We start from the raw sequence: 27,581 nt of genomic DNA, 5'->3' as shown, positions 1-27,581 counted from the left end.
GGTTTACTTGCATGTGGAAAAGAATGGACTTTGTAGGGATAATCAGCATGGCGTTGTGCAGGGGAGGTTATGTCTCTCAAATTTAATTGAGTTTTTTGAGGATGTGACAAGGATGACTTGAAGATAGTGCATTAATTACAGAATGTTATTTACATGGACTTTACTAAAGAATTTGACAATGTCCCTCATTGGTCCAGAAGATTAAGTCACATGGGATCCACAGTGAGTTAATAAGTTGGATATAAAATTGGCTTGGTCAAAGAAGACAGGGTATATGGAGGGGTCTTTTTCTGACTGGAGGTCTGCCCAGTGGTCACAAGGACCTGTGCTGGGATATCTCTTGTGTGTAACATATAAATGATTTAAAAGAGAACATATGTGATCTGATCATAGGTTAGCAGTTGATTCCAAAATTGAAATCATGGACAGTGAAGGAATGTTGCCAAAGGATACAGCAGGATGTAAATCAGTTGGAATGTTGGGCAGAGAATGGCAGTTTAATCAAATGTATGATGATACATTTTCAGAGGTTGAACACAATAGGAATATATTACATTAAATAGCAGGACTCTTAGGAGCATTGATATGCAGAATGATCTTGGTCCATAGCAAATCCACAGCTCCCTGACAGTGGCAGCACAAGTGGATAAGGTGGTAAAGATTATACGATATGCTTGGCTTCATCACTTGGGGTATAGACTGTAAAGTTTGGCAAGTCATGTTGCAGCTGTTTAAACTTTTAGACATGCACATTTGAAGTTGTGTGCAGTCCTAGTTTCCACACTATAGGAAAGATATTGCAGCTTTGGAGAAGGTGCAAAAGAGGTTTACCAGGATTTTGCCTTGTTTGGAGAGTGTATTAGTTGTAAGGAGAAATTGATGAACTTGTTTTTGCTAGAATATGATGTCCAGAGGCGATCTGATAGAAGAATATAAAATTGAGAGGCATGAACAGGGTGGATAGCTAGAGACTTTTTTCCCAGAATAGAAATTTCAAATACCAAAGGATATAGAGGTCCTAGGGAGTGCTGCTGAACAAAGAGATCTTGGAGTGCAGGTTCGTAGCTCCTTGGTGTTGTGGTTAAATAGGATAGTGAAGAAGGCGTTTGGTATGCTTTCCTTTATTGGTCAGAATATTGGGTACAGGAGTTGCAGCTATACAGGTAATTGGTTAGGTCACTGTTGGAATATTGCATGCAATTCTGGTCTCCTTCCTATCAGAAAGATGTGAAACTTGAAAGGGTTTAGGAAAGTAATGAAAATCCTTTCGAGAAGGTACAGAAGAGATTTACCTGACTTCCTCCCTATGTAAATTCCTCCAGAAAACTGCGGACCTTTCAGAGATAAGAGTTTTTAATGCGGTTTATGTGTTAGCAGCAACACAAATTTTCTGGCAGTTTCCTACAGAATTAGATTTATATTTCTAAACTTGACTAAATATAATAAAGTAATATCTGGTCATATTTCAATTTACATAGTCATCTGCACAAATCTTGCTCCCCCCACACACGTGCATGCCTGCGCAAATACATACATCATTTTCTCAAGTAGGTATTCAGAAGCAGGTGATCAAAGCTGGAAGTGGCTACTTAACATTTTGGGTAATTATTTTACATTTCACATGAAAATAAATCTTTACCATTGTTTATTGTTTTATTGTACATAATTGAGAATTCCACACAACAGGATCAATTTTGTATTTTACTCCTATTTACTTGGTTTTAGAAACACACTGGACTTCGTAATGCACTTCAATATTTTTCTTCAGAATGTTTTTGACTTTGTTGTCGTCCTGTGTTGCTATCTGTAAAAATATTATAAAAAACTGGTTAAAACAAATGTTTTACGGATGAAATGTTACATACAGATCCATATGAATTGCCTCCTGCCTCTGTTCACTTTGCCCTAACACTATATCCTTCACTTCCTTTCCGACACATGTATTTACCTAACTTTAGTGATAACATTTAATGGGTGATTAATCATCTTATTATGGGCTTTAATACTGGTCTCATCCACAACTGGAAACATCTCCACTATGCAATCCTATCAAAATCTCTCTCAATCATTTGTTATCAGGACTCTTCTCAGTCTTCTCAATTCCAGTAAAAAAAAATCCAGTCAATTGCATTCCCCTGTTCTATCCCTGCAAGTTTAATTTTCTTCAATGACCCATCCAATTTTTATTTGAAATCATTTCCACCATCCTTTTGGCAGCAGGTTCAGTTCATTGCAGTTAGCTGCATTAAACTCTCTTCCTCACACCCTCCCTGCATGTCTTCCACAGAAGTGTAAATCTGAAAGCCCTGTAGTTCTTGTAGCATAAGCTAATGGAAGTGTTTATCCTTGTCTCTCTTATCCAAACCTGTCCAAGTTGTCCATACCTTTCAATAAATCCCACTTCAATCACCTTTGCTTCTAGTAGAATAATCTTAGTTTCTCCAACCTAGCTTGGAAGAATTCTGGTAAATCTCTTTTGCACCCTCTCAAAAGTGTTTTCACAATTTCCTAAAGTGTGGTGACCAGAAACTGGGCACAGTACACTTGTTGGGTCCTAATCAGAACATTATGAAATTTCAGCAATACTCCCATGCTTTTGTACCTGATACTTTGATTTATGAAGTTCAAGATCACACATGCTTTGCACTATAAATATATGTCTTGCCATCATCAAAACTTCCCCAGACATGGACATCTGTTTAATATCTTAGTCATTATGTCACTGGAGAAATAATCCAGATGCCCAAACGAATTCTGTAGAAACATAGATTCAAATCTCATACAAAACTGGTGGAATGTAAATTCAAATTAAATTTGAAAAATATGGATTGAAAGCTAGTTCTTTTGTCAATTGTCCTAAAATCCTGTCTGGTTCTCTAATGTCCTTCAGAAATGAAATCTACTAACTGCCTCACCTCTACTTGCCACTTGCCTGGATGCATGCAGCACCAATAACACTCAAGAGGCTTGACTGAAGCTAGAGCAAAACAGCCTGCTTGACTGACACCATATCTACAAACATCCATTCCCTCCACCACTGATGCATATTAGCAGCAGCAGCAGCAGCAGCAGCAATGTGTACTATCTCGAAGACAGACTGCAAAAATTCACCAGAGATCCTTAGACAGCACTTTCCACACCCATGAACACTCCCATCTAAAAGAATAAGGGCAGCAGATATATAGAAACATCACCTGCAAGTTATTCAAGCCACTCACCATCCTGACTTGGAAATATATTGCCATTCTTTCATTGTCACTACCTTAAAATCCTGGAATTCCCTCCCCAATAGCATTGTGGATCTACCTACAGCACACAGACCACAGTGGTTCAAGAAGGCAGCTCACTACGACATTCTCAAGCACAGCCAGGGACAGGCAATAAATGTTGGCCAGCCAGAAATGTTTATGTCCCTTCACCCATAAAACCTATATGTGACCCCAAACCAATAGCAGTGTGGTTAGCTCTTGATGGGCAACAAAAGCTGGCGTTGCGATACATCCATCATCACAGAAAAATAAATTAAACTTGAAATGCCAAGCATCTTTCTGTTTCTGCTCACTCTTTGGAACCAAACTTTTAAGTATGCATTTACCTCGCTCTTCGCACACATTTCTCAGCAATAAATTCCAACTGTTATTTGTCCTCCTATTCTGCTAGCCTGCTTCTGTCTTTTTGCAGACAATTAATTTCAGCACTTTTTTTTCCCATTTATTCAATCTTTCTTGGAAATTTAGAGCAGAGGGATAGAGGCTAGGGAAGTTGCATGCTTCTCTTGCAGGATGTGGGAAGTAAAGGTCACCACAAGTGTCCCTGCTGACTTCGCCTGTGAGAAGTGCACCCAACACCAGCTCCTCACAGACTGCGTTAGGAAACTGGAGCTGGAGCTGGATGAATTTCGGATCATCCGGGAAGCTGAGGGGGTGATGGGGAGGAGGTCACATCTAAGTTACAGGATAAAGGGAGCTGGATGGCTGTCAGGAGAGGGAAAGGGAATATGCAGACAGTGCAGGGATCCCCTGTTACTGTTACCCTCAATAAGTATACCTTTTTGAATGCTGTTGGGGGGGGTGGGGGGAAATGACCTACCAGGGCAAAGCCTCAGCAGCCAGGTTTCTGGCACTGAGCCTAGCTCTGTGCCTCACAATAAGAGGGGACAATAGGAAAGTGATAGGAGATTTAATCGTGAGAGGAACAGACCGGAGATTCTGTGATCGCCAGCAAGACTCCCAGATGGTATGTTGCCTCCTGGGAGCAAGGGTTAGGGATGTCTTCGGTTGAGGCTACAGGATACTTAAGGGGGAGGGAGAGCAGCCAGCAGTAGTAATATTCAGTGACGTAAGCAGTGAAAGCAAAGTGGACTTGAAAAGAGAATATAGGGAGTTAGGTTGGAGGCTAAAAGGCAGGACAAGCAGAGTAGTAATCTTAGGATTGCTACCGGTGCCACAGGGTAGTGAGGCTATGAATAGAGAGCGAGTGCAAGTGAGCTGATGTAGGAGGGTGGGCTTCAGATAGGTGGATCATTGGGATACCTTCTGGGGAAGGAGAGACCTGTACAAGAAGGACGGGTTGCACCTTAACTGAAACTATGAAGTTGTAGCCATTACGGAGACTTGGATATCACAGGGACAGGAATAGTTATTGGATGTTCCAGGGTTTCAATGTTTCAAAAGGAATCGGGAGTGGGATGGTAAAAGAGGTAGAGGTGTGGCATTGCTAATCAGGGGTCGTATCACAGCTGCAGAAAGGGAGATGATCGAGGAGGGTTTGTCTCCAGAGTCAGTATGGGTGGAAGTCAGAAACAGGAAAGGAGCAGTCACTTTACTGGGAGCTTTCTATAGCAGCAACCTCCCCCCCGCCCCGCAACAGAAATACGGAGGAGGAGATTGGGAGGCAGATTTTGGAAATGTGCAGAAGTAACAGGGTTGTTGTCATGGGACACTTCAACTTCCCTAATATCAATTGGAACCTACTTAGTTCAAATAGTTTGGATGGAGGAGTTATTGTGAAATGTGTCCATGAAGGGTTTCTGATGCAATATGTAGATACGTCAACTAGAAGGGAGGCACGTTGGATTTTGTGCTTGGCAATGATCCAGGTCAGGTGTCAGATCGGTCAGTGAGAGAGCATTTCGGTGATAGTGATTACAACTCCATGACCTTTACTGTACTCATGGAGAGGGATAGGAGCAGATGGTATGGGAAAGTATTTAATTGAGGGAGGGTGAATTAACAATGCTATTAGGCAGGAACTGGGGTGCTTCAACTGGGAACAGATTTTCTCATGAAAATGCACAACTGAAATATAGAGGCTGTTTAAGAAGTACCTGCTGATAGTGCTGGACAGGTTTGCCTCACTGAGGCAACGAAGGGATGGTAGGTTGAAACAACCTTGGGTGACAAGGGATCGGCTTTAGCCCGAAACGTCAAATCTCCTGCTCCTTGGATGCTGCCTGACCTGCTGCGCTTTAACCAGCAACACATTTTCAGCGCTGACAAGGGATGTGGAACATCTAGTCAAGAGGAAGAAGGAAGCTTACTTAAGGTTGAGGAGGCAAGGATCAGACAGGGTTTTAGAGGGTTACAAGATAGCCAGGAAGGAACTGAAGAATGGACTTGAGAGAGCTAGAAAGGGGCCTGGAAAAGCTTTAGTGGATAATATTAAGGAAAACTCTGAGGTGTTCTACACTTATGTGAGGAACAAGGGGATGGCCAGAGTGAGGGTAGGACTGGTCAGGGATAGTGAAGTGAACTTGTGCCTGGAGTCAGAAGCAGTAGGGGAAGTCCACAAAGAATACTTTGTTTCAGTATTCACTACTGAAAGGGATCTTGAAGGTTCTGAGGTCAAAGAGAAACATACTGATATGCTAGAACAGGTGGATGTTAGGAAGGAGGATATGCTGAAAAGTTTGAAAAACATAAGGATAGATAAATCCCTTGGGCTGGTTGAGATACACCCTAGGTTACTACAGGAAGTGAGGGAAGAGATTGCTGCGCATTGGCAATGATTTTTGCATCCTCACTGTCCACTGGAGTAGTATCAAATGATTGGAGGGTGGCAAATGTTACTCCCTTGTCCAAGAAAGGGAATAGGGATAATTCTGGAAATTACAGACCAGTCAGTCTTACGTCAGTGGTGGGCAAAATATTGGAGAGGATTCTAAGAGGCAGGATTTATGATTACTTGGAAAACCATAATTTGATTAGAGATAGTCAGCATGGCTTTGTGATGGGTAGGTCATGCCTCATAAACCTTATTGAATTCTTTGAGGACGTGACAAACCGCATTGATGAAGGTTGAGCAGTGGATGTTGTGTACATGTATTTTAGCAAGGTATTGATTAAGGTTCCACATGGTAGTCTACATTGAGGAAGTAAGAGGTGTAGGATATGGGGAAATATGGTTGTCTGAATACAGGATTGGTTGGCCATAGAAGACAGAAGGTGATAGTAGATGGGAAGTATTCAGCTTGGAGCTCGGTGACCAAGTTGTTCCACATAGATTAGTTCTGGGACCTCTACTCTGTGATTTTTATAAATGACTTGGATGGGGAAGTAGAAAGATGGGCTAGTAAGTAATGACTTGAAGGTTGATGGAGTTGTGGATAGGGTGGAGGGCTGTTAAAGGCAGAATTCTTGGCTGTGTGGAGGAACATAGGGATCTTGGGGTCCATGTCCATAGATCCCACAAAGTTGTCCCCTAAGCGGATAGGGTTGTTAAGAAGGCGTATGATGTGTTGGCTTTCATTAGCAAAGGGATTAAGTTTAAGAGCTGCGAAGTTATGCTGCAGCTCAAGAGAGCCCTGTTTAGACCAAATTTGGAATATTGTGTTCAGTTCTGGTTGCCTCATTATAGGAAAGATGTGGGAGCTTTAGAGACAGTGCAGTGCAGATTTACCAGGATGCTACCTGGACTGGAGGGCATGTGTTATGAAGAAAGGTTGAGGGAGCTAGGGCAAAGAAGGACAAGAAGTGACTAGGTAGACTTGTACAAGATTTTGAAAGGCATAGATAGATTGGAGAGCCAAGAGATGCTTTCCCATGTTGGAAATGTCTGTTACAAGGGGACATAATTTTAAGGTAATTGGAGGAAGGTTTTGGGGAGATGTCAGAGGTAGGTTCTTTACACAGAGTGGCAGGAATGTGGAATGCACTGTCAGCAGTTGTAGTACAGTCAGATACATTAGGGACATTTAATTGATTCTTGGATAGGCACATGGAAGGTAGTACAATAAAGGGTATGTAGTTTAGTCTGATCTTAGAGCAGGATAAAAGACCAGCTCAACATCAAGGGTTGAGAGGCCTTTATTGTGCTGTACTGTTCTATGTTCTACTGCTTGTCACCTCTAGTTTAGCATCATTGGCAAATAATGAAATCCATGGTCCCAGCGCTGAGCCTTCGGGAACGTTCACCGTTCTTCCATCATTCAGTCTGAACAAATACCATCTACCACAACTTGCTAGTTTTAGTTCTTAAGTCAATTTTAATAGAAAAGGATATTGATCCTCATACTCCATATGCCTTTTATGTGGAACCTTGTCAAACACCTTCTTTAAAATCTATACAGCCAGCATTCACAATATTTCTCTGCACCATCTAAAATTCTCAAAAAAATCAATTAGATTGGTAAAACACGATCTTCTGACACAACAATTCCCAGTTTTTGGCCCTAATTGTCTCCTTCAAACCATGGACATCCAATCACAAACCACTCTTTAAAAACACTTAAATTTTTAAATGTCTCTATTGAAACCCTTCTCAGACCTTTATCCCTAAGGAAACAGTGCTAACTGCTTTCATCTGTTTTCACAAACTGAGGTTCCTTATCCCTAGGACTATTCTTTTGATTCTATACTGCACTTTGTCCAATGCTGTCATATCCTTCCTAAAATGAGGCTACAGAACTGAGTATAAAAAACAGTCAAGGCTGAACCAGTGTTCTATGGAAGTTCAACATAACCTCTTGTTCTTGTACTCTGTGCCCCTATTATTAAAAGTATATATTGTGATATGTTTCATTGACTGCACAGTCATTTTATCTTGCCATCTTGGTTAGCAGAGTCACCATAGGAACCAGCTGTGACACAGTTGCTAGCATCCTGCCACTGGCATCAAAACGGTGCGGGTCAAGGAACTTGAGCATAAAACGTATGCTCGAGCCACTTCAGTGCTGAAGTGTAATGTATTTTAAATTGAAGCCTTCTCCGTCTACTGTGATCCTGAAGCTCAGCAATGGCTTCTGAAATGGCCTAGCCAGTTCATGAGCACTGAGAGATAGACAATAAATACTGGTTTTAAATGTGATGCCCCTGTTCCATGAAATGGTTTTGCTCTCCTCTTCACAATTAGGGTACTGTAAGGTTGTGATTAGCTTCCACATTTCTCCAGTGATATCCCAACCCCCACTTCCCAGTAAAAAAAGCCTCCATTTTGAGCAATGTCAAGTCTAATAGCACCAACCTATTCGACTGTAGTATTCTAAAACTTCCATGTATGATTAAAATAGTTTCAGACTCATTGGTTGTCTAAAATCAGGCTTCCTGCAATGAATCACTCTGGAAAGGTCTATGGATCAAAATATGGAGTAATAAGTATGTTCCCTTCAAGAATGGCATTTCCAGTTTGCAGTACAATTTTGGACAGAATCATGCATTTCCACGTGAAAGGAAAACAGTCAGTTAAGATTGAGAGGAAGCGTCATTAATGTACAAAACTAAAAAAACTTATTGTACTTGTTTCCCATCCTTGAACAGCAGAATGTGTGGTATCATGGTGATGTTAAATTTTTCAGGCAAACCCTGCAAAGAGAGGAAAAAAAGCAACAGAATCACTTTAGAAAGCTGGAACATCAAAATAGTATGTTGCAAGTTTAAGATCTGTCTTAGCACTGTTTTTCTACATATTAACATTAACACAACCATACTTTCTCTCCCTGTTATTTTAATATTAGATTAGATTCCCTCGTGTGGAAACAGGCCCTTTGGCCCAACAAGTCCACACAACCCTCTGAAGAGTAACCCACCCAGACCCATTCCCCTACATTTACCCCTAAATAATATACCTAACATTATGGGCAATTTAGCATGGTCAATTCACCTGAGTTGCACTTCTTTGGATTGTGGGAGAAAACTGGAGCACCCAGAGGAAACCCATGTCGACATGGGGAGAATGTGCAAACTCCACACAGCCAGTTGCCTGAAGCTGGAATTGAACCCAGATCTCTGGTGCTATGAGGCAGCAGTGCTAACCATTGAGCAACCGTGCCACCCTAAGGAATTGAATGCAACGTGAACAAATTGGATGTGAGAAAGGTCCCATGTCCTGGTATACTGACCCAATTTATCCCTCAACAGTGCCTTTAATGCTTTATCAGATTGTTCACCTCATTACTATTTGTGGAATCCTGCTGTACAAACATTGTCAACTACGTTTTCAAGCATAACAAAAATATATTTCAAAATGTAAACTATAAATAACTGAAATAAAAGCAAAATACTGTGGATGGTGGAACCCTACATAAAAACAAAATAAAGATGTAGAAACCCAACAAGTCAGACAAAGCATGTGGTGAGAGAAACAGAATTAACATTTGAAGTTCAGTACGAATTGTAGTCAGAACAAAAATAAAGTGTCATATTGAACTTGAAACATTAACTCTGTTTCTGGCTCCACAGATGCTGCTAGACATGCTGAGTTTTTCCAGCATGCTCTGTTTTTACTGCGGTAACTTTACTGCTGGAGGATGTACTAGGTTCAAGAATAAATTTATACAAGACCAACGTTTTTTAATGTCAACATTTCATGTGGAGAGTTTTAATTTTGCCTTTGTTCACATTTCACTTGTTTGCTGAATGAAAATAGAGAGTCTCAAGGTTTAGAAAGTTGTAACTAAGCTCTAGTTAACACGGACTTTAAAATGTTTATTTGTGACAAAAGTATGGCATCCAATATGTGCAACTGTATTTCAGATTTTTCAGTTGAATTTGAATGAAATCTAAACTCTCCATTTTTTTCTTGGTTCGTGGTGAACTGCTCTATTACCGAACTACTTCAGCACTACGAGATGGCCAGAACTAATTATTTGAAATTTCAGGAGATTACTTAAAAGCTACATATGGTCATGGTAATTTAAGGATGTAGAAATTCCCTTACAGATTATTTGCATTGTGATAAACACAGTAGGCTGGAAGAAGGAACCTTAATTGTTTCTCAGGTCTCACAAACGTGAGAGATTTTTTGCACTTGAGCTTCCACAAGGCAGAACAAAAAGAAAACATTAAAAAGTTCCCAGATATGTATGCCTACTACCCTGGCAGCTGTGATTTCCTGTAGCTTCTGAAGCACTTGTTTACCTGGTGCATTTGAGGCTCCAGGTGCCATGCAGGCAGGTTTGAGAGGAGATGAGGGCTATCCATTGAGACCTTGGTGCATTACACCAAAGCACAACCCCTCACTAATGCCTCATACAGGGCTACAAAGTAGCAGAAAGATGAAGATGCAGTTCCACTTTGTGGACTGGTCTGATGGGTAGCTCCCTGTGTACACTGGACAGATTGTCCTCCATCTTGGTGTGCTGTTCTTTGCACAATTGAAGCAGGTATGAGGTAATATACTGAATGTGGTGGAACTAGGAGAATGGGAATACAGTCTTTTTAAAAGAATATATATACATTTATTACTCTTTTACAAAAAAGAAAATAAAAAAGTTATAAAAGCACAAAGATACAGAAAAGTAGAAATAATACATTGTTATATTACTGTAATGTTAACAATAAACTACCTTATATTCTTTGGGATACAATTATCTCATACTTACTTAACCCAAGTTGAAATAAACTCAAAATTATGTGAAATAGTATTAAATTACAATCCAATAAAATTAAATTATATTACACTACTCTACTTGCAGCACCTCCACCGAAGCTCCTATCCAGGCAAGCAATAGGTATTATACCTGTATTTTTTAAGATTAGATTATTTACAATGTAGAAACAGGCCCTTCGGCCCAACAAGTCCACACTGACCCTCCGGAGAACAACCCACCCAGACCCATTCCCCTACATTTACCCCTTCATCTAACACTATAGGCAATTTAGCATGGCCAATTCACCTAACCTACAAACACTATGAAAACTACAAAAGCTAAGAAACTAACCAGTACTCCTAACTTGAACAAATAACACAAAAACCACAAATCTTCAGAGATCTCCCCCCCTTGCCCATAGGGGACATTCACTCCCAACCTTACAGTCGTGCTGGACCTTCACCCCCCCCCCCCCAAGTAACTTAGCCCCACACATCTTTTACACCAAAGTAGTAACCACCACTCACCCAGAAAAACAGAACAGTAAGGTAACAGGTGAAATGGATACAATATGAAACAAACCAGATTTTACACCAAAGCAATACTAAGCTTATGAGTCCTGAAACCACGAAAGGGAAAAGAACAAAGAAAGAGAAGATAATAAAAATATGCCATTGTCCGCACACATCTTTTCCTCTTTCCCCCTTGTCCAAGTCTGTTATTTCAGCGAGTTCACAAATTCTTTTGCTTTTCCTACTGAGTCAAAGTTATAGACGTATCCCCCATAATTAAAACTTAGTACTGTCGGGTAACTCAGAATATTCAATATTTAAGTCTCTTAATTTTTCAGTCAGCAAAAGCCATCCTCTTCTTAATTATAGCCCCAGAAAAGTCCTGAAGAAAACATTATTTTTGAACCTTTGTACACCAGACCCTGTGGATCTCTTCCCAGTCTTCTGGCTGTTTCTATTATTAACTGCTTTTCTTTATAGTGCTGGTGTCGCACTATGACCAGGCAGGGCGCTGATCCGATCCAGACCTGCACATTGCGATCCAGTGGGCCCACTCCACACTCAGCCAGCCTGACTTGATCTTCAGCCCCAGCAACTCCAGGAGCCACTTTTCCAGGAACTCAGCCAGATTCTCACTTTCCTCACGCAAGACTCACTACATGCAAGTTTTTTCTCTGACCTCGATTTTCGAGGTAGCCAATCTGTTCCAGCAAGGCCTGAACCTGGCCTTCCAAGGTTCGGATCTATCCCTCAGTTCTTCATTGCAGTCTCTGATGCCGGGGTCCTTTGCTCGACCGCATCCACGTGTCGGACAAATACATTAAAGACAAAAGGGTAACTAGAGAAGAGAATAGGGCCCCTCAAAGATCAACAAGGTGGCCTTTGTGTGGAGCCACAGAAAATGGGGGGACATACTAAAATGAATATTTTGCATCAGTATTTACTGTGGAAAAGGATATGGAAGATAAAGACTGTAGGGAAATAGATGGTGACATCTTGCAAAATGTTCAGATTACAGAAGAGGAAGTGCTGGATGTCTTGAAACGGGTGAAGGTGAATAAATCCCCAGGACCTATCAGGTGTACCCTAGAACTCTGTGGGAAGCTACAGAAGTGATTGCTGGGCCTCTTGCTGAGATACTTGTATCATCGATAATTACAGGTGAGGCACCGGAAGACTGGAGGTTGGCTAACGTGGTGCCACCGTTTAAGTAGGGTGGTAAGGACAAGCCAAGGAACTATAGACCAGTGAGCCTGACGTCAGTGGTGGGCAAGTTGTTGGAGGGAATCCTGAGGGACAATATGTACATGTATTTGGAAAGTCAAGGACTGATTAGGGATAGTCAACATGGCTTTGTGCGTGGGAAATCATGTCTCACAAACTTGATTGAGTTTTTTAAGGAAGTAACAAAGAGGATTGATGAGGGCAGAGTAGTAGATGTGATGTATATGGACTTCAGTAAGGCGTTTGACAAGGTTCCCCATGGGAGACGGATTAGCGAGGTTAGATCTCACAGAATACAGGGATAGCTAGCCATTTGGATACAGAACTGGCTGAAAAGGTAGAAGACAGAAGGTGGTGGTGGAGGGTTGTTTTTCAGACTGGAGGCCTGTGACCAGTGGAGTGCTACAAGGATCAGTGCTGAGTCCTCTGCTTTTTGTCATTTACATAAATGATTTGGATGCGGCCATAAGAGATACAGTTAGTAAGTTTGCAGATGACACCAAAATTGGAGGTGTAGTGGACAGCGAAGAGGGTTACCTCAGGTTATGACAGGATCTTGACCAGATGGGCCAATGGGCTGAGAAGTGGCAGATGGAGTTTAATTCAGATAAATGCAAGATGCTGCATTTTGGGTAAGCAAATCTTAGCAGAACTTATACACTTAATGGTAAGGTCCTAGGGAGTGCTGCTGAATAAAGAGACCTTGGATTGCAGTTTCCTAGCTCCTTGAAAGTGGAGTCGCAGGTAGATAGGATAGTGGAGAAGACATTTGGTAAGCTTTCCTTTATTGGTCAGAGTATTGAGTACAGGAGTTGGGCGGTCATGTTGTGGCTGTACAGGATATTGATTAGGCCGCTGTTGGAATATTGCGTGCAATTCTGGTCTCCTTCCTATCAGAAAGCTGTTGTGAAACTTTAAAGGGTTCAGAAAAGATTTACAAGGATGTTGCTAGGGTTGGAGGATTTGAGCTACAGGGAGAGGTTGAACAGGCTGGGGCTGTTTTCCCTGGAGCGTCGGAGGCTGAGGGGTGACGTTATAGAGGTTTACAAAAATAAGAGGGGCATAGATAAGGTAAATAGGCAAATTCTTTTCCCTGTGGTCAGGGAGTCCAGAACTAGAGGACATAGGGCGAGAGGGGAAAGATATAAAGGAGACCGATGGGGCAATGTTTTTACACAAAGGGTGGTACGTGTATGAAATGAGCTGCCAGAGGATATGGTGGAGGCTGGTACAATTTGAACATTTAAAGAAGCATTTGGATGGGTATATGAATAGGAAGGGTTTGGAGGGATATGGGCCAGGTGCTGGCAGGTGGGACTAAATTGAGTTGGGATATCTGATTGGCATGGACGGGTTGGACCGAAGAGTCTGTTTCCATGCTGTACATCTCTGACTCCTGCTCATGCTTTTTCAGTATGGCAGGAATCGGTTCCAGTGCTGTTCCGCTCTTTTCAGAGTTTTGCGAACTCCAAGAGTAGATGCTGTAACGCCACTGAGCTCAGAGACACCACCATGGGAGTTGAGGTAGCAGTTGCGGGTGTCACCAACATATTAGGGAACTGGTACTGGAAAAGCACAGCAGGTCATGCAGCATCCGAAGAGCAAGAAAATCGACGTTTCTGGCAAAAGCCCTTCATTACCAAGTGCTCACTTTCACATAGTAGAGGCGTGCCCTGCCTGCTATGCTCCTCTTGCTTCCCTTTTCCTTGTTTGGCTTCATCTCGACTCCAAAGCCTCCAAATCCATATTGGAAAAGGTTCTGTGTTCTGCCTGCTTTACACTGACAATTCTTCTGAGAGGTGGCTAATGCGGGGGGGATTTCTGGACCTGACTGATACCCTGTTCCAACAGATGGGAACTGGTGCAGCAGGTAAATCAAGAATTGTGAACTAGTCTTTGGTCATGGTGAGGGTATTTGATTTGCTTTGTGTTGGTGAACTGCAGCCTTTATTAGTTTTATCTGTGTTCACCTTCGATGGCTATAAATAAAACTGTTGTTTATATTTGTATTGCCTTGTGACGTTCCCCAATTTGACAATGATAAGCTATGGGGCTACAATGGGCACTGGAGATAGAGTATCATAGAATCCCTACAGTATGGGAACAGGCCCTTTGGCCCAACAAGTCCATACCAACCTTGCAAAGAGTAACCCACCCAGACCCCTACATTTACCCCTGACTATGCACCTAACCTACACATCCCTGAATATTATGGACAGTTTAGCACGGTCAATTCACTTAACCTGCTCCTCTTTGGACTGTGGGAGGAAACCGGAGCACCCGGAGGAAACCCACTCAGACAAGGGGAGAATGTGCAAACTCTACACAGACGGTCAGCTGAGGCTGAAATCAGACCCTGGTCCTTGGTGTTCTGAGGCAGCAGTGCTAACCACTGAGCCACCATGTCGCCCCAGGTGAGTTAAGGAGGATGTTTAAGCTGGATGTCTCTACGGACAAGTAAACTGTATAGCCTGGTAGTTAAACAGGGAGAGAGAATAGAGTTATAAATGAAATGGAGTATCAGTCATGTGCTGTGAGCAGCATAGCTTTGTGACTGCAAGTGGGGTTGAAAAACGCAGTGCTGGAAAAGCACAGCATGTCAGGCAGCATCTGAGGAGTAGGAAAATTGATTTTTCAGGTGCAAGCCCTTCAACAGGGCTTATCACATTCCCAATGTCCAAAACATCGACTCTCTTGCTCCTAGATGCTGTCTGACTTTCTGAACTTTTCCAGTGCCACACATTTTGACTCTGACTCTCCAGCATCTATAGTCCTACTTCTTCCTAGATGCTGCGAGTGGGTCCAATGCCAGATTGTTAACACTTGCCCTGGCTCACAGCACTTGATAAAGATGGCATAGCCAGAAACGATGTCTGTCTTTTGGTGGAAAAATAACTGAGTGCTCAAATACATTTGTAGTCACAAAGCTGATGTTGGCAAGACCAAGCTCTTATTCTTATCCAATATCACCCTGAAATACTAATCATTTTAGTGAATCCCAATTGCAGAGAATTCTGAATTCTCACACATACTTCTAGAATTTCTTCTTGGATTAGTGGCTCCTTTATATTCAATTGTACCTAGTATTACATTTCCCAAAGTGGAAAGATATTTTAAACGTCTACCTTATTTTAAAACACAAGAGCTTGATTAAGTCATCTCTCTGAAATAATTCTTTTAGAGGATGGCCTCCCATCTCCACAAATTTATTCACAAAAGCAATGCCTTTGATAATATTACTATATTTCACTAAGTTAGGCTTTCCAGGGCTCAATATTCCTGACATTCATCCTTTTATGTCAGCCAGGTCACCCTAATTGGGATTGTTAATCTGGTCCAATCAGGGACCTCCTATTCAGTGAGGTTGAGGTGGCTGACCTTGTCACAATCATTGCATCTTCGCGCTTCTCTTTTCTAACCAAAGAGTTGCTGCCGTCAGCTTCACCTGATAGCATCAGCCATTTCTAGTATCAGCCCTTTGCATCACTGCCTGCACTCTTTTTATAAAATGGAAAACCAGAACTGTGCACTGCTCAAAATAGATTTAAGTTTCAATACAAATTCAAAAGTGCATCTTTACATTTCAAGCTGATGCTGTTATGAAATGAACCGTAACACTTAATGGTCATGTTAAACTACATCGGTATTTTTAGATGGGTTAGCTAGACAAAATTCAATTCACATAGCAATGATCCAACTTACTTCAGCCTCATCTACATTTACTTTACAGAAGATCACATCAGGATATTGCTCTGGAAGATCCTAGGGGGAAAGAAAAGGTAAAAATTTTCTCTTCATGTAGGAGCCACTTAAATTTTTCCAAACTCCGATTGTATTATGAAATTTCCAGAAGTATGTCCAATCTAGATTGTCCATCTGTCTTTGTAAACCATTCTGAAGTGATGTGATTGGATGACAGTATTCCTCAACCTCATGATTACTTCTATGGTGAATGAAAAGTGTAGTAAGAGATAGCATTACAGCTGTACTTAGGGAGGATATTCCTGGGAATACATCCAGGGAGATTATTTGAGTGGAACTGAGAAATAAGAAAGGGATGATCCCTATATTGGGATTGTATTACAGATCCCCAATACTCAGCAGGAAATTGAGAAACAAATTTGTATGGAGGTCTCAGCTATCTGCAAGAATAATTTAACTTTCCAAACAGACTGGGACTGCCAGTGTTAACAGTTTAAATGGAGAGGAATTTGTTAAGTGTATAGAAGAACACTTCTGATTCAGTATGTGGATATACCTACTAGAGAAGGTGCAAAACTTGACCTAACTTTGAGAAATAAGGCAGGGCAAGTGACTGTGGTGTCAGTGGGGGAGCACTTTGGGGCCAGTACTCTATTAGTGACCATAACTCTTTTAGTTTTAAAATAGTGATGGAAAAGGATAGACCGGATCTAATAGTTGAAGTTCTAACTTGGAGGAAGGCCAATTCTGACTCGTATAAGGCAAGAACCAGCAAAAGTTGATTATCTGTGAAATTTTCACCTCCAAATGGGATGGCTGGAAAAATAGGAAGCCTTTAAAAATTAGATCACAAGAGTCCGGAGGCAGTATATTCCTGTTAGGGTGAAAGGGAAGGCTGGTCGGTGTTGGGAATGCTGGATGACGAGAGAAATTGAAGCTTTGGTCAAGAAAAAGATAGCATATGTCAGGTATAGGCAGCAGAGATTGAGTGAATCCTTAAAAGAATATATCTGATCTTGTTGAGCTGAATGGCCTGTTTCCACACTGTTGGGATTCTAAGATTCTATAAAGGCAGTAGGTGTATACTTAAGAGGGAAATCAGGAGGGCAAAAAGTGGACACAAGGTAGCTTTGGCAAATCTGGTTAAGGAGAATCCAAAGGGATTCTATAAATACATTAAGGACACAAGGGTAACTCGGGAGAGAATAGGGCCAAAAAAAAGAGAAAATCTCAGCAAGTCTGGCAGTATCTGTAAGGAGATAAAAGAGCTGATGTTTCGAGTCTAACTGACTCTTTGTCAACCCGAGAGAATAAGGTCCCCTCAAAGATCAGCAAGGCAGCCTATGTGTGGAACTGCAAAAGATGGGGTGTACTAAACAAGTATCTTGCATCAATGTTTGCTGTGGAAAAAGACATGGAAGATATAGAATGTGGAAAAATAAATGGTGACATCTTGAAAAATGCACATATTACAGATGTGGTGGTGCTGGATGTCATAAAACGCATAAACGTGGATAAATCCCCAGGACCTGATCAAGTGTACATCAGAATTCTGTGGGAAGCTAGGGAGCTATAGGGAGAGGCTGAACAGGCTGGGGCTGTTTTCCCTGGAGCGTTGGAGGCAAAGGAGTGACCTTATAGAGGTTTACAAAATTATGAAGGGCAATGGTAGGATAAATAGACAAAGTCTTTTCCCTGGGGTCAGGGAGTCCAGAACTAGAGGGCATAGGTTTAGGGGGAGTGGAAAGATATAAAAAAAGAGACCCGAGGGGCAACGTTTTCACGCAGAGGGTGGTATGTGTATGGAATGAGCTGATAGAGGAAGTGGAGGAGGCTGGTACAATTACAACATTTGAGAAGTGTTTGGAGGGATATGGGCCGGGTGCTGGCAGGTGGGACTAGATTGGGTTGGGATTTCTGGTCGACATGGATGGGTTGGACAGAAGGGTTAGTTTCCATGCTGTACATCTCTATGACTATGAATATAATGTGGGCAATGTGAACTTGTCCACATTGGTGAGAAAAATAGAAGAGAGTGTCATTGTTTAAATGGCGAACAATTCCTCTAGCTTCCAATGAAGATTGAGATGTGCAGTAATGCTCCCTATGAAGAACTAGTCATCAGTGGCTCTGAGCTGGAAGGTTCAGGAGTTCAAGACCAACTCCAGACCCTTTTGTTTGCTATGAAGAATCCAACACTGGTGCAGGTAAACCATCTGTAATGATGCCAAATTTCCACTTTGGATGAATGGTTAGGGTATCTGATTGTAAAAGCATCTAAAAGTCAGAAAACTGATGGTAGAGAAACAGGAGTCTACTGCCTCCTTCTTCTCTCTGACAGAATATAAAGTTACTGTGGTTCTACTGGACCACAGAGCTGCTCTGATTACAGAGACCACTGGCAGTTAGTTTAACCTTAGGGTCACCATGCCGCAGGTGAGGGCAAGGTTGAGAATGTGAAACCTTAAATGGTAACCTCAGCTGGTTTAATTGCCATTGCTCTGCATCACAAGCCAGCTGAATACAGAATGTAATCTGACTGTATCAAGGGCTTGATTAGGATATTTAATATTTCATTTACTTGTTTTAAACGCAGTTCTGATTTCTAATATGATCCTATACAATGTCCATGTGATCCCTCTGCCCAAGTAAATACTGAAGCAAAGTGTTTATTTAACATTTCTGTCATTAAACTGACGTTGCCTGTGAGATTATGCTGTTCATTAATTATGAAGCCTTATTCCTGTGATTTTAATTTGGACATGTTTTTCAAATATCTAGTATAAGATGATGTGTTTGTGAAAGTTATTTAAATAAAACATTGGCTACAATTCCCCTGCTTGATTGTGTTGAATAAATCCTGGACCCTGCACATTAATTACAATTGGGGAAATTGTCAGGATTATGGATTTGAAGCTGAGTTTGTCATTCAAGAATAATTAACTGTTCAACAGTTTGATCACATGGACCACTTGAAAATATAACAAATTCTTACCTGGTACCATTTTGAAACTGTTTGACAAGGGGTGCACCAATTTGCATAGAAGTCAATCACAACTAATTTATTCCCAGCCTCCTTTATTTTCTCAGCAAATGCGTTCTGAAAAAAATAAAAAAAAAGAAAATCAGGTCATTAATTTGATTTAAAAGAATACAAATTTTCATCGTAAGAAGAGAACTGGGTCAGGAGTCACTGCATGAAGCTAACATATGGGAGAGGAAAATGAGTATACTTCCTCTGTGCATGTATCAACCTTACCAAACTTGGAAATCTGGCCTCAGTGTTAAAAATAAAACAAATTTTTAAACCTTAGACGCACAGTATTCTTATAAAGATTTGTATAAAAATGTTAGACTGATTTCTGATGTGTAAAATGGCAGCAGCTTGAAACCTTTAACTCACCTCTCGTAACTGTTCACTGTAGAGATTGTTAAAATGCTTGTTAGTCACATGCTAACATAATGCAAATGAATATCCAAGGGAAATGGTTAGATTCTTTTGTGTTTGAGATTGAGATGGAGATTATTATTGTTACATGCCTCAGGATTGCAAGCAACATTCATGCCACACATCAACTCATGTTTGGATTCTATCCCAGTCTTGCTGCATATGGACTCCATAAATACCAGAGGATCCACAAGTGATGCTGATCATTGTACTGAGAATGCATCGGTAGTCTCTACCCCAGACCAGGAAACATGAATATAATAACATCCTGAGCAGGTTGATTGGAAAGTATCTATTCTGAAAATTTCCTGGGATAAAAATGGATGGGTTGCCCTACAACCACAACTATCTTCTTTGTAGGTATAACTCCAATTCCCATTCCTATTCAGTCTAATTTCCTAGGGCACCTTGATGCCACATTTGGTTTGGATACTGCCTTGTTATTAAGGGCAGTCACTCATTTTCCCTGTAATCTCCATTCGGTTGTCCACATTTGGACAAAGGCTGTGATATCCTCAGGGGCTGAGTGGTTTGCATGTAATCCAAACTGAGCAACACAGTGAGCAGGTTATTGTTAAACAAAAGCGGAAGCAATGGCATAGTGGTATTATCACTACTGAAAAAGTGTTGCTGGAAAAGCACAGCAGCTCAGGCAGCATCCAAGGAGCAGGAGAATTAACGTTTTGGGCATGAGCTTTTCCTTCTTCAGAGACTACTGATGCATTCTCAACAGCCCAGTTCCTCAAAGGAATGTCCTCAGTCCAACCATCTTCAGCTACTTTTCTCATCACGTTACAAGTGGAGATGCTTGCTGATGACTGTACATTAATCAGTATCACTTGTGGATCCTCAGGTATTTATGGAGTCCATATGCAGCAAGACTGGGATAGAATCCAGACATGAGTTGATGTGTGGCATGAATGTTGCTTGCAATCCTGAGGCATGTAACAATAACAATCTCCATCTCAATCACAAAAGAATCTAACCATTTCCCTTGGATATTCATTAGATATGTCTTGCCCCACTAGCAGGACAGAGGTACACAGTTGGGATGGATTTGTCTTGGGAGTCCTTAACATTTATTCCGGATCACATGAAGTCTCATGGCTTCAGGCTAAGCGTGGGGGAGGAAACACCTATTAATTACAGCGTTTCATGTTGAAAAATATTTGGAGGAAGCATAGAGAGTGGCAAGGGTACAAAATGTACTCTGGATTTCAATGTCCACCACCAAGGGTGGTTTGACAGCAGCACTATTGCGAGCTGATTGGGTCCTAAAAAGGAGATAGCTGCTAGACTGGGTCCGCGGCAGGTAGTTTTAGGACCAACAAGATAGAAAAACATACAGGCTCCCCCCGCTATCTGAAAGTAGAGTGTTCCTATGAAACCTTTTGTAAGCAGAAATGGCATAAAACAAACAAGCATTAATTTATATGGGAAAAAATTCACTTTTTCCTCCTAAAAGTGAAAATCCTGTTTGGATTTCTTTTGGTTAGCGAGAACAGGTACAAGTGTAGGTCTTTTATAAAAGTGAAGTGGCGTAAAGTGAACTTTTGAAAAGCGGGGATTACCTGTATTTGATCTCATCCTTATCAGTCTGCTAGCTGCAGATACATCTGTCCATAACAGTATCAATAAAACGTGACCATCACATAGCCTTTGTGGACACATTGAGAATACCTTCCGTTGCGTTGTGTGGCATGGCATTATCACCAGGCGGTGCGGTGACTCAGTGGTTAGCACTGCTGCCTCACAGCACCAGGGTCCTAGGTTTGATTCCAACCTCGGGTGACTGTGCAAACTCCACACACATTCTCCTGGTGTCTGTGTGAGTTTCCTCCAGGTGCTTTTTTCTTCCCCCCCCCCCACACAAAAGATGTGCAAGTTAGGTGAATTGGCCATAGTGAATTGCCTATACTGTTAGGTGTATGAGTCAGAGGGAAAATGGGTTTGGGTGGGTTACTCTTTGGACGGTCAGTGTGGAATTGTTGGGCCGAAGTGCCTGTTTCCACACTGTAGGGAATCTAATCTAAATGGTAGCCATGATGTGGAGGTGCTGGTGTTTAACTGGGATGCACTAATTTAAAAATCAGAGTCGAAAAGTGTGGTGCTAGAAAAGCACAGGAGCAGAAGAGTCGACGTTTCAGGCATAAGCCCTACCTGACCAAGAAATAGTGTATTGAAAGCTTGTACGTTCAAATAAACCTATTGAACTATAACCTGGTGTTGTGGTTTTTAACTTCATACTAAATGGGGCAAACTTTTAAACAGATCTAGCATCTCAAGATTGAACATTCATATGGGCCATCAACACCAACACAACAAAATTGTACTCCAGCTCAATCTGCAACCACAGACTGGCATATCCCCCACAGGGGATCACAGGTGATCAACTCTGGTTGAAATGGAGAGTGCAGGAGAGCATGCCAGGAGCAGCACCAGGCACACCTAAAAATGCAGTACCAGTTTGAGGTTACCAAACTAGATTACTTGTGCCGAACTGTGTAAGCACCAAGTGATACAGAGCTGAGCTATCCCCAAAGCATTGGACCAGATCACCATGGAGCGGCATGGGTTAGCAATACTGCCTCACAGCGCCAGGGGCCTGGGTTAGAGTCCAGCCTCAGGTGACTGTCTGTGTGGACATTCTCCCAGTGTTTGTGTGGGTTTCCTCTGGGTGCTCCAGTTTCCTCCCACAATCCAAAAATGTGCAGATTAGGTGAATTGGCCACGCTAAATTGACCATAGTGTAGGTCATTAGTCAGGGGTAAATATAGGGTTATTCTTCTGAGGGTCGGTGTGGACTTGTTGGGTCAAAAGGGCCTGTTTCCACATTATAGTGATTCTAATTCTAATCTAAGCTCTGCAGTCCAGCCACATTTAGTTGTGAATGGTAGTGGACAATTAAATTAACTGGAGGATGCAGCTCTACAAACATCCCCATCCTCAATGATGGAAAAGCCTATGCAGTGCAAAAGTACAGGCTGAAGCATTTACAACAACCTTCAGTGACAAGTGCCGAGCCAATGATCCATCTTGGCCTCCTCCAGTGCTTCCCAGAATTGCAGATGCCAGTGTTCAGCCAATTTGATTCACTCCACACAGTATCAAGAAATGGTTGGAGACATTGAATACTGCAAAGGCTCTGGGCCTAATAAAATTCTATTAATAGTACTGAAGACTTGGACTCCAGAAGTTGCTGTTCCCCTAGCCAAGCTGTTCCAATGTAGTTACATCACTGGCATTTACCTGACAATGTGGAAATTTGCCTGGATATGTCCTGTACACAAAAAGCAGGAGAAATCCAACATGGCCATTTACTGCCCCAGTCTACACTCAAATGGTAGAAGAGGTCATCAATAGTGCTATTAAGCTGCACCTGCTCAGCAATAATCTGTTCACTGATACCTAGTTTGGGTTCCACCAAGGCCACTCAGATCCTGACCTCATTCGTTTTTATTTCAAAAATATACTTTATTCATAAAATTATTTGGATCTCTATACAATTGGTCATGCCATTCTTGTGCACATATTACATTGCTTTACATACTAACATTGAAATTTATTTTTCATATAAACAAGTCTATACATTTACTATCCATCTCTTCTGCTGAGGTGTCAGTGGAGCCCAAATGACTGGGTGGGTCCCCTGTTCTTCTTAGGTAGGCAGATGTTACACGGCTGCAGGATGAATATCTCTGTGAGGAGATTTGCTACTGTCACTCAGAAAGATTTAAAACTAATGGGGTGGGGGGTGGGAACTAAAACAAAAAAAAGGTGAGAAAAGAGAAAAGGCTGGAGGTTGCTATGGTAGCTAAAGCGAGCAAGTCAAATAGTCAAGGCACACGAGAGCTTGCAGAGAATGAAGTAAGACTGATAAATTAAACTGCATTTAATGCAAGAGGACTGACAGGTAAGGCATGAATGTAGTGCATGGTTGGGAACACGGAACTGGGATAACATAGCTATTACAGAAACATTGCTCAGAAGTGAACTGCATTGGCAGCTTAATGTTAGAGCATATAAATACTATATGAAGGATAGAAAGGGAGGCAAGAGAGGAGGGGGAGGTAGAGTTTTTGATTAGGGAGACCATCATGGCTGCAGAAGATGGTGCAACTCATTTGGTACTTATTCCCCCAAATGTGCAGGACTGACAATTAATGAGCTGTAATGAAAAGCCAGTTTTCGCTCTTAGTATCTTACTAACACAGATTCCTGACAGAGTGCACCTTCCAAACTACTCCTGAATTTAGAACTTTCTTTCCAATTTCTTCACTGTCACTGAGCCAAATTCTAGGGAAATCATCTCCATTCTTGGGAGATTATATAGTGATTAACAGGTGTGGAACTGAGAAACAAGAAAAGGGATTTTTTGGGGGGGTTTATATTATAGGCCCCCTAATAGTCAGCAGGATATTGAGAAACAAATTTGAGAGGAGATCTCATATCTGTGAGAAAAACAGGGTTGTAATGGTAAGGGATTTAACTTTCCAAACAAGTCTATGTTAAAAGCTTGGAGGGGGAGGGATTTGTTGAGTGAATAAGAGAGTTTTCTTGAGCACAATGTGTGGATGTACCTATGAGAAAAAAGGAGCAATACTTGACATTCTATTGAGAATTAAGACAAGATTGAGGTATCAGTGATGGAACACTGTGGCAACTGATTAACTGTGTTTTAAAACACAGTTATGGAAAACTTATGATCAAAAAGTTAAAACTCTGAATTGGAATACGGCCAACTTTTACAATATTAGACAGGAATATTCAAAGGTTGATTGGGGGAGGCTATTTGCAGATAAAGGGAAGTGGGTGGCCTTTAAGAATGATATAACAGAATCCAGAGACACTATGTTCCTGTTAGTGTGAAGGGCAAGGCTGGTGGGGAAAGCTGAATGACTAGCAAAATTGAAGCTCTGGTCAAGAAGAAAAAAAAGAGGCATATATCAAGCGAGGATTGAAGGAATCCCAGGAGTATAAGGGCAGTAGGAGTATACTTAAGAGGGAAATCATGAGGGCAAAAAAGGGGACATGAGATAGCTTTGGCAAATAGAGTCAAGGAGAATCCAAAAGAGATTCTATATGTACACAAAGGACAAAAGAATAACTAGGGAGAGAATAGAGTCCCTTAAATATCAACATGGCCATCTTTCTGTGGAACCACAGGAGATGGGTGAGATACTAAATAAATACTTTGTCAGTATTTACTGTGAAGGACATGGAAACGAAGACACTTGGGGAAATAGTGATATCTTGAAAAGAATTCATATTACAGAAGAGGAGGTGTGGAGATCTTAAATATTTAAAGGTAAATAAATCCCTGGGAAATATTTTCCAGAACTTTTGTGGGAAGCTAGGAAAGAGCTTGCTGGGTCCCTTGCTGAGATATTTGTAACATCGTTAGCCAAGGGTAAGGTGCCAGAAGACCAGAGGTTGGCTAATGTGGTGTAATTATTTAAGAAAAGCTGTAAACTGTGAGCCTTATATTAAGGAAGTCCAAATCTAGAGGGCGAAGGTTTAAAGGAGAGAGGAGAAAAGATTTTGAAAAAAAAAGGACTGAGGTAATTTTTTCCACACAGAGGGTGATGCATGTAGGGAACCACTACCAGAGGAAGTGAAAGAGGTGGATACAATTAGAATATTTGAAAGGCACCTGAATGGATATACAAATAGAGGGATGTGGGCCGAAAACTGACGAATGGGATGAGGTCAGATTGGGATGTCTGATTGATGCCAGACAAGTGGGACCGAAGCTTCTATGTGCCATATGACTCTAGAGTGAACTGAGTGAATAGATTGAGGGACGACTATAAATAAGTAGTAAGGGGGTAAAAAACAATGACTGCAGATGCTGGAAACCAGATTCTGGATTAGTGGTGCTGGAAGAGCACAGCAGTTCAGGCAGCATCCAAGGAGCAGCGAAATCGACGTTTCGGGCAAAAGCCCTTCATCAGGAATAAAGGCAGAGAGTTTGAAGTGTGGAGAGATAAGCTAGAGGAGAGTGGGGGTGGGGAGAAAGTAGCATAGAGTACAATGGGTGAGTGGGGGAGGGGATGAAGGTGATAGGTCAGGGAGGAGAGGGTGGAGTGGATAGGTGGAAAAGGAGATAGGCAGATAGGACAAGTCCGGACAAGTCATGGGGACAGTGCTGAGCTGGAAGTTTGAAACTAGGATGAGGTGGGGGAAGGGGAAATGAGGAAGCTGTTGAAGTCCACATTGATGCCCTGGGGTTGAAGTGTTCCGAGGCGGAAGATGAGGCGTTCTTCCTCCGGGCGTCTGGTGGTGAGGGAGCGGCAGTGAAGAAGGCCCAGGATCTCCATGTCCTCGGCAGAATGGGAGGGGGGAGTTGAAATATTGGGCCACAGGGCGGTGTGGTTGATTGGTGCGGGTGTCCCAGAGATGTTCCCTAAAGCGCTCTGCTAGGAGGCGCCCAGTCTCGCCAATGTAGAGGAGACTGCATCGGGAGCAATGGATACAATAAATGATATTAGTAGATGTGCAGGTAAAACTTTGATGGATGTGGAAAGCTCCTTTAGGGACTTGGATAGAGGTGAGGGAGGAGGTGTGGGCACAGGTTTTACAGTTCCTGCAGGTGGCATTTAAGGAGGTAATTTACAACTCAGCAAAAAAAATGTATCCGGAAAAAAAATTCTAAGGGAGTAGCTAACCAAGGAAGTTGAAGAAAGCATTTAGTTTTTAAAAAGTAAAAGACTAATGTCAATGATAGTCCTGAAGTTAGGGTTAAATTCAGAATCCAGCAAAGGCCGACTGAGAAGAAAACAAAGACAGAAAATAAACGACTGAGACAAACTAGCCAGGAATATTTAAAAAAAACAAACTGACAGTTTCTTTAAATATAAAAACTTAGCTAGTAGCCAGGTTATGGGGTGCACTGACTGGAAATATAGTGCAGGCAGGTTCAATTAAATGTTCAGGAGAGCGTTAGATGATTATAGTCCTGCATACAATTCTATTCAAATAAAAGACAAGAAATCGGCACTCGGCACTGCCATGAACAGCATTTGCAGTCGCAATGGCTCGAATGGCCTGGTTCTGACTGTAACAATTCTACGTTTGTGACACAGTCTCGCAAAGAAACCTTTTGATGGTTGGTGAAGGAAACGTTTGCTGAAAGCAACAAGAGATTAGTCGCAACTCTGACTTCCTGACCAATGGAATAACTATCTGCCGGGCGGTGGCTCATTTTAACTTCGATCCTATTGGCGAGTGCAAGTTACTGAAGTAGGTATACACCGTTCCCAATGCCATAATACTCCAGTTACATTTTAAAAAGAGTCTCATGGAAACAGTGGCAGACTTCGGAGATCGTACACTCAACACTTGGCTTTATCTGCGTGACTCACAATCCCGGAAATCGTACATTAAACTCACGAGGTGAAACTTTATACATATAAGAACACGTTGAAAATAAACATCACAGTTACTTGATCTTTAAGAATGTAGATCATTGTGTCCGGTGCTTAGTCTGTATACTATAACCTAATGAAGGGCTATTGCCCGTAACGTCGATTTTCCTGCTCCTCGGATATTGCCTAGCCTGCTGTACTTTTCCAGCACCACACCCTCGACACTATCACCAACAGACCAGAACCCTGCAATTTATTTAGTGAAAGAGGAGGAACTGGTTGGACCAGTTGAATAGTGAACAAGCAAGTTATTGTGTCATTCCTGTTTTCCTGCTAGCAAGCTGGTGCAACTCAGATCTTTTGCCCGAAACAACGATTTCGCTGCTCCTTGAATGCTGCCTGAACTGCTGTGCTCTTCCAGCACCACTAATCTAGCAACTCAGATAGTACAGTCTGCAGGATTGTCCAATTAATAAGCTGTGACGAAAAGCCAGTGTTAGCTCTTATTAACACAGACTCCTGAC

The 27,581-nt window shown here is 41.8% G+C and overlaps 1 protein-coding gene across 2 annotated transcripts; it reads right to left on the bottom strand.

Moving 5' to 3' along the window:
• Positions 1-1,709: 1,709 nt before the first annotated feature.
• LOC132828753 (thioredoxin-like) lies at positions 1,710-27,202 on the bottom strand. Of its 2 annotated transcripts, XM_060845867.1 has the most exons (5): positions 27,136-27,202; positions 19,238-19,342; positions 16,243-16,302; positions 8,733-8,798; positions 1,710-1,804 (listed from the first exon to the last, which is right to left on the bottom strand). In XM_060845867.1, the coding sequence occupies exons 1-5, from the start codon at positions 27,157-27,159 to the stop codon at positions 1,712-1,714; spliced, it is 348 nt and encodes a 115-aa protein (XP_060701850.1). In that variant the 5' UTR covers positions 27,160-27,202; the 3' UTR covers positions 1,710-1,711. The 2 variants fall into 2 exon arrangements, with proteins under 2 accessions (XP_060701850.1, XP_060701851.1); XM_060845868.1 differs by lacking the exon at positions 16,243-16,302.
• Between the last annotated feature and the right edge of the window lie 379 nt (positions 27,203-27,581).

This window comes from Hemiscyllium ocellatum, chromosome 2, assembly GCF_020745735.1.
Source record: "Hemiscyllium ocellatum isolate sHemOce1 chromosome 2, sHemOce1.pat.X.cur, whole genome shotgun sequence".
NCBI classification, from domain to species: domain Eukaryota; kingdom Metazoa; phylum Chordata; class Chondrichthyes; order Orectolobiformes; family Hemiscylliidae; genus Hemiscyllium; species Hemiscyllium ocellatum.
Note: the sequence above shows the minus strand (reverse complement) of the source record. Positions and strands in the feature narration are given on the sequence as shown.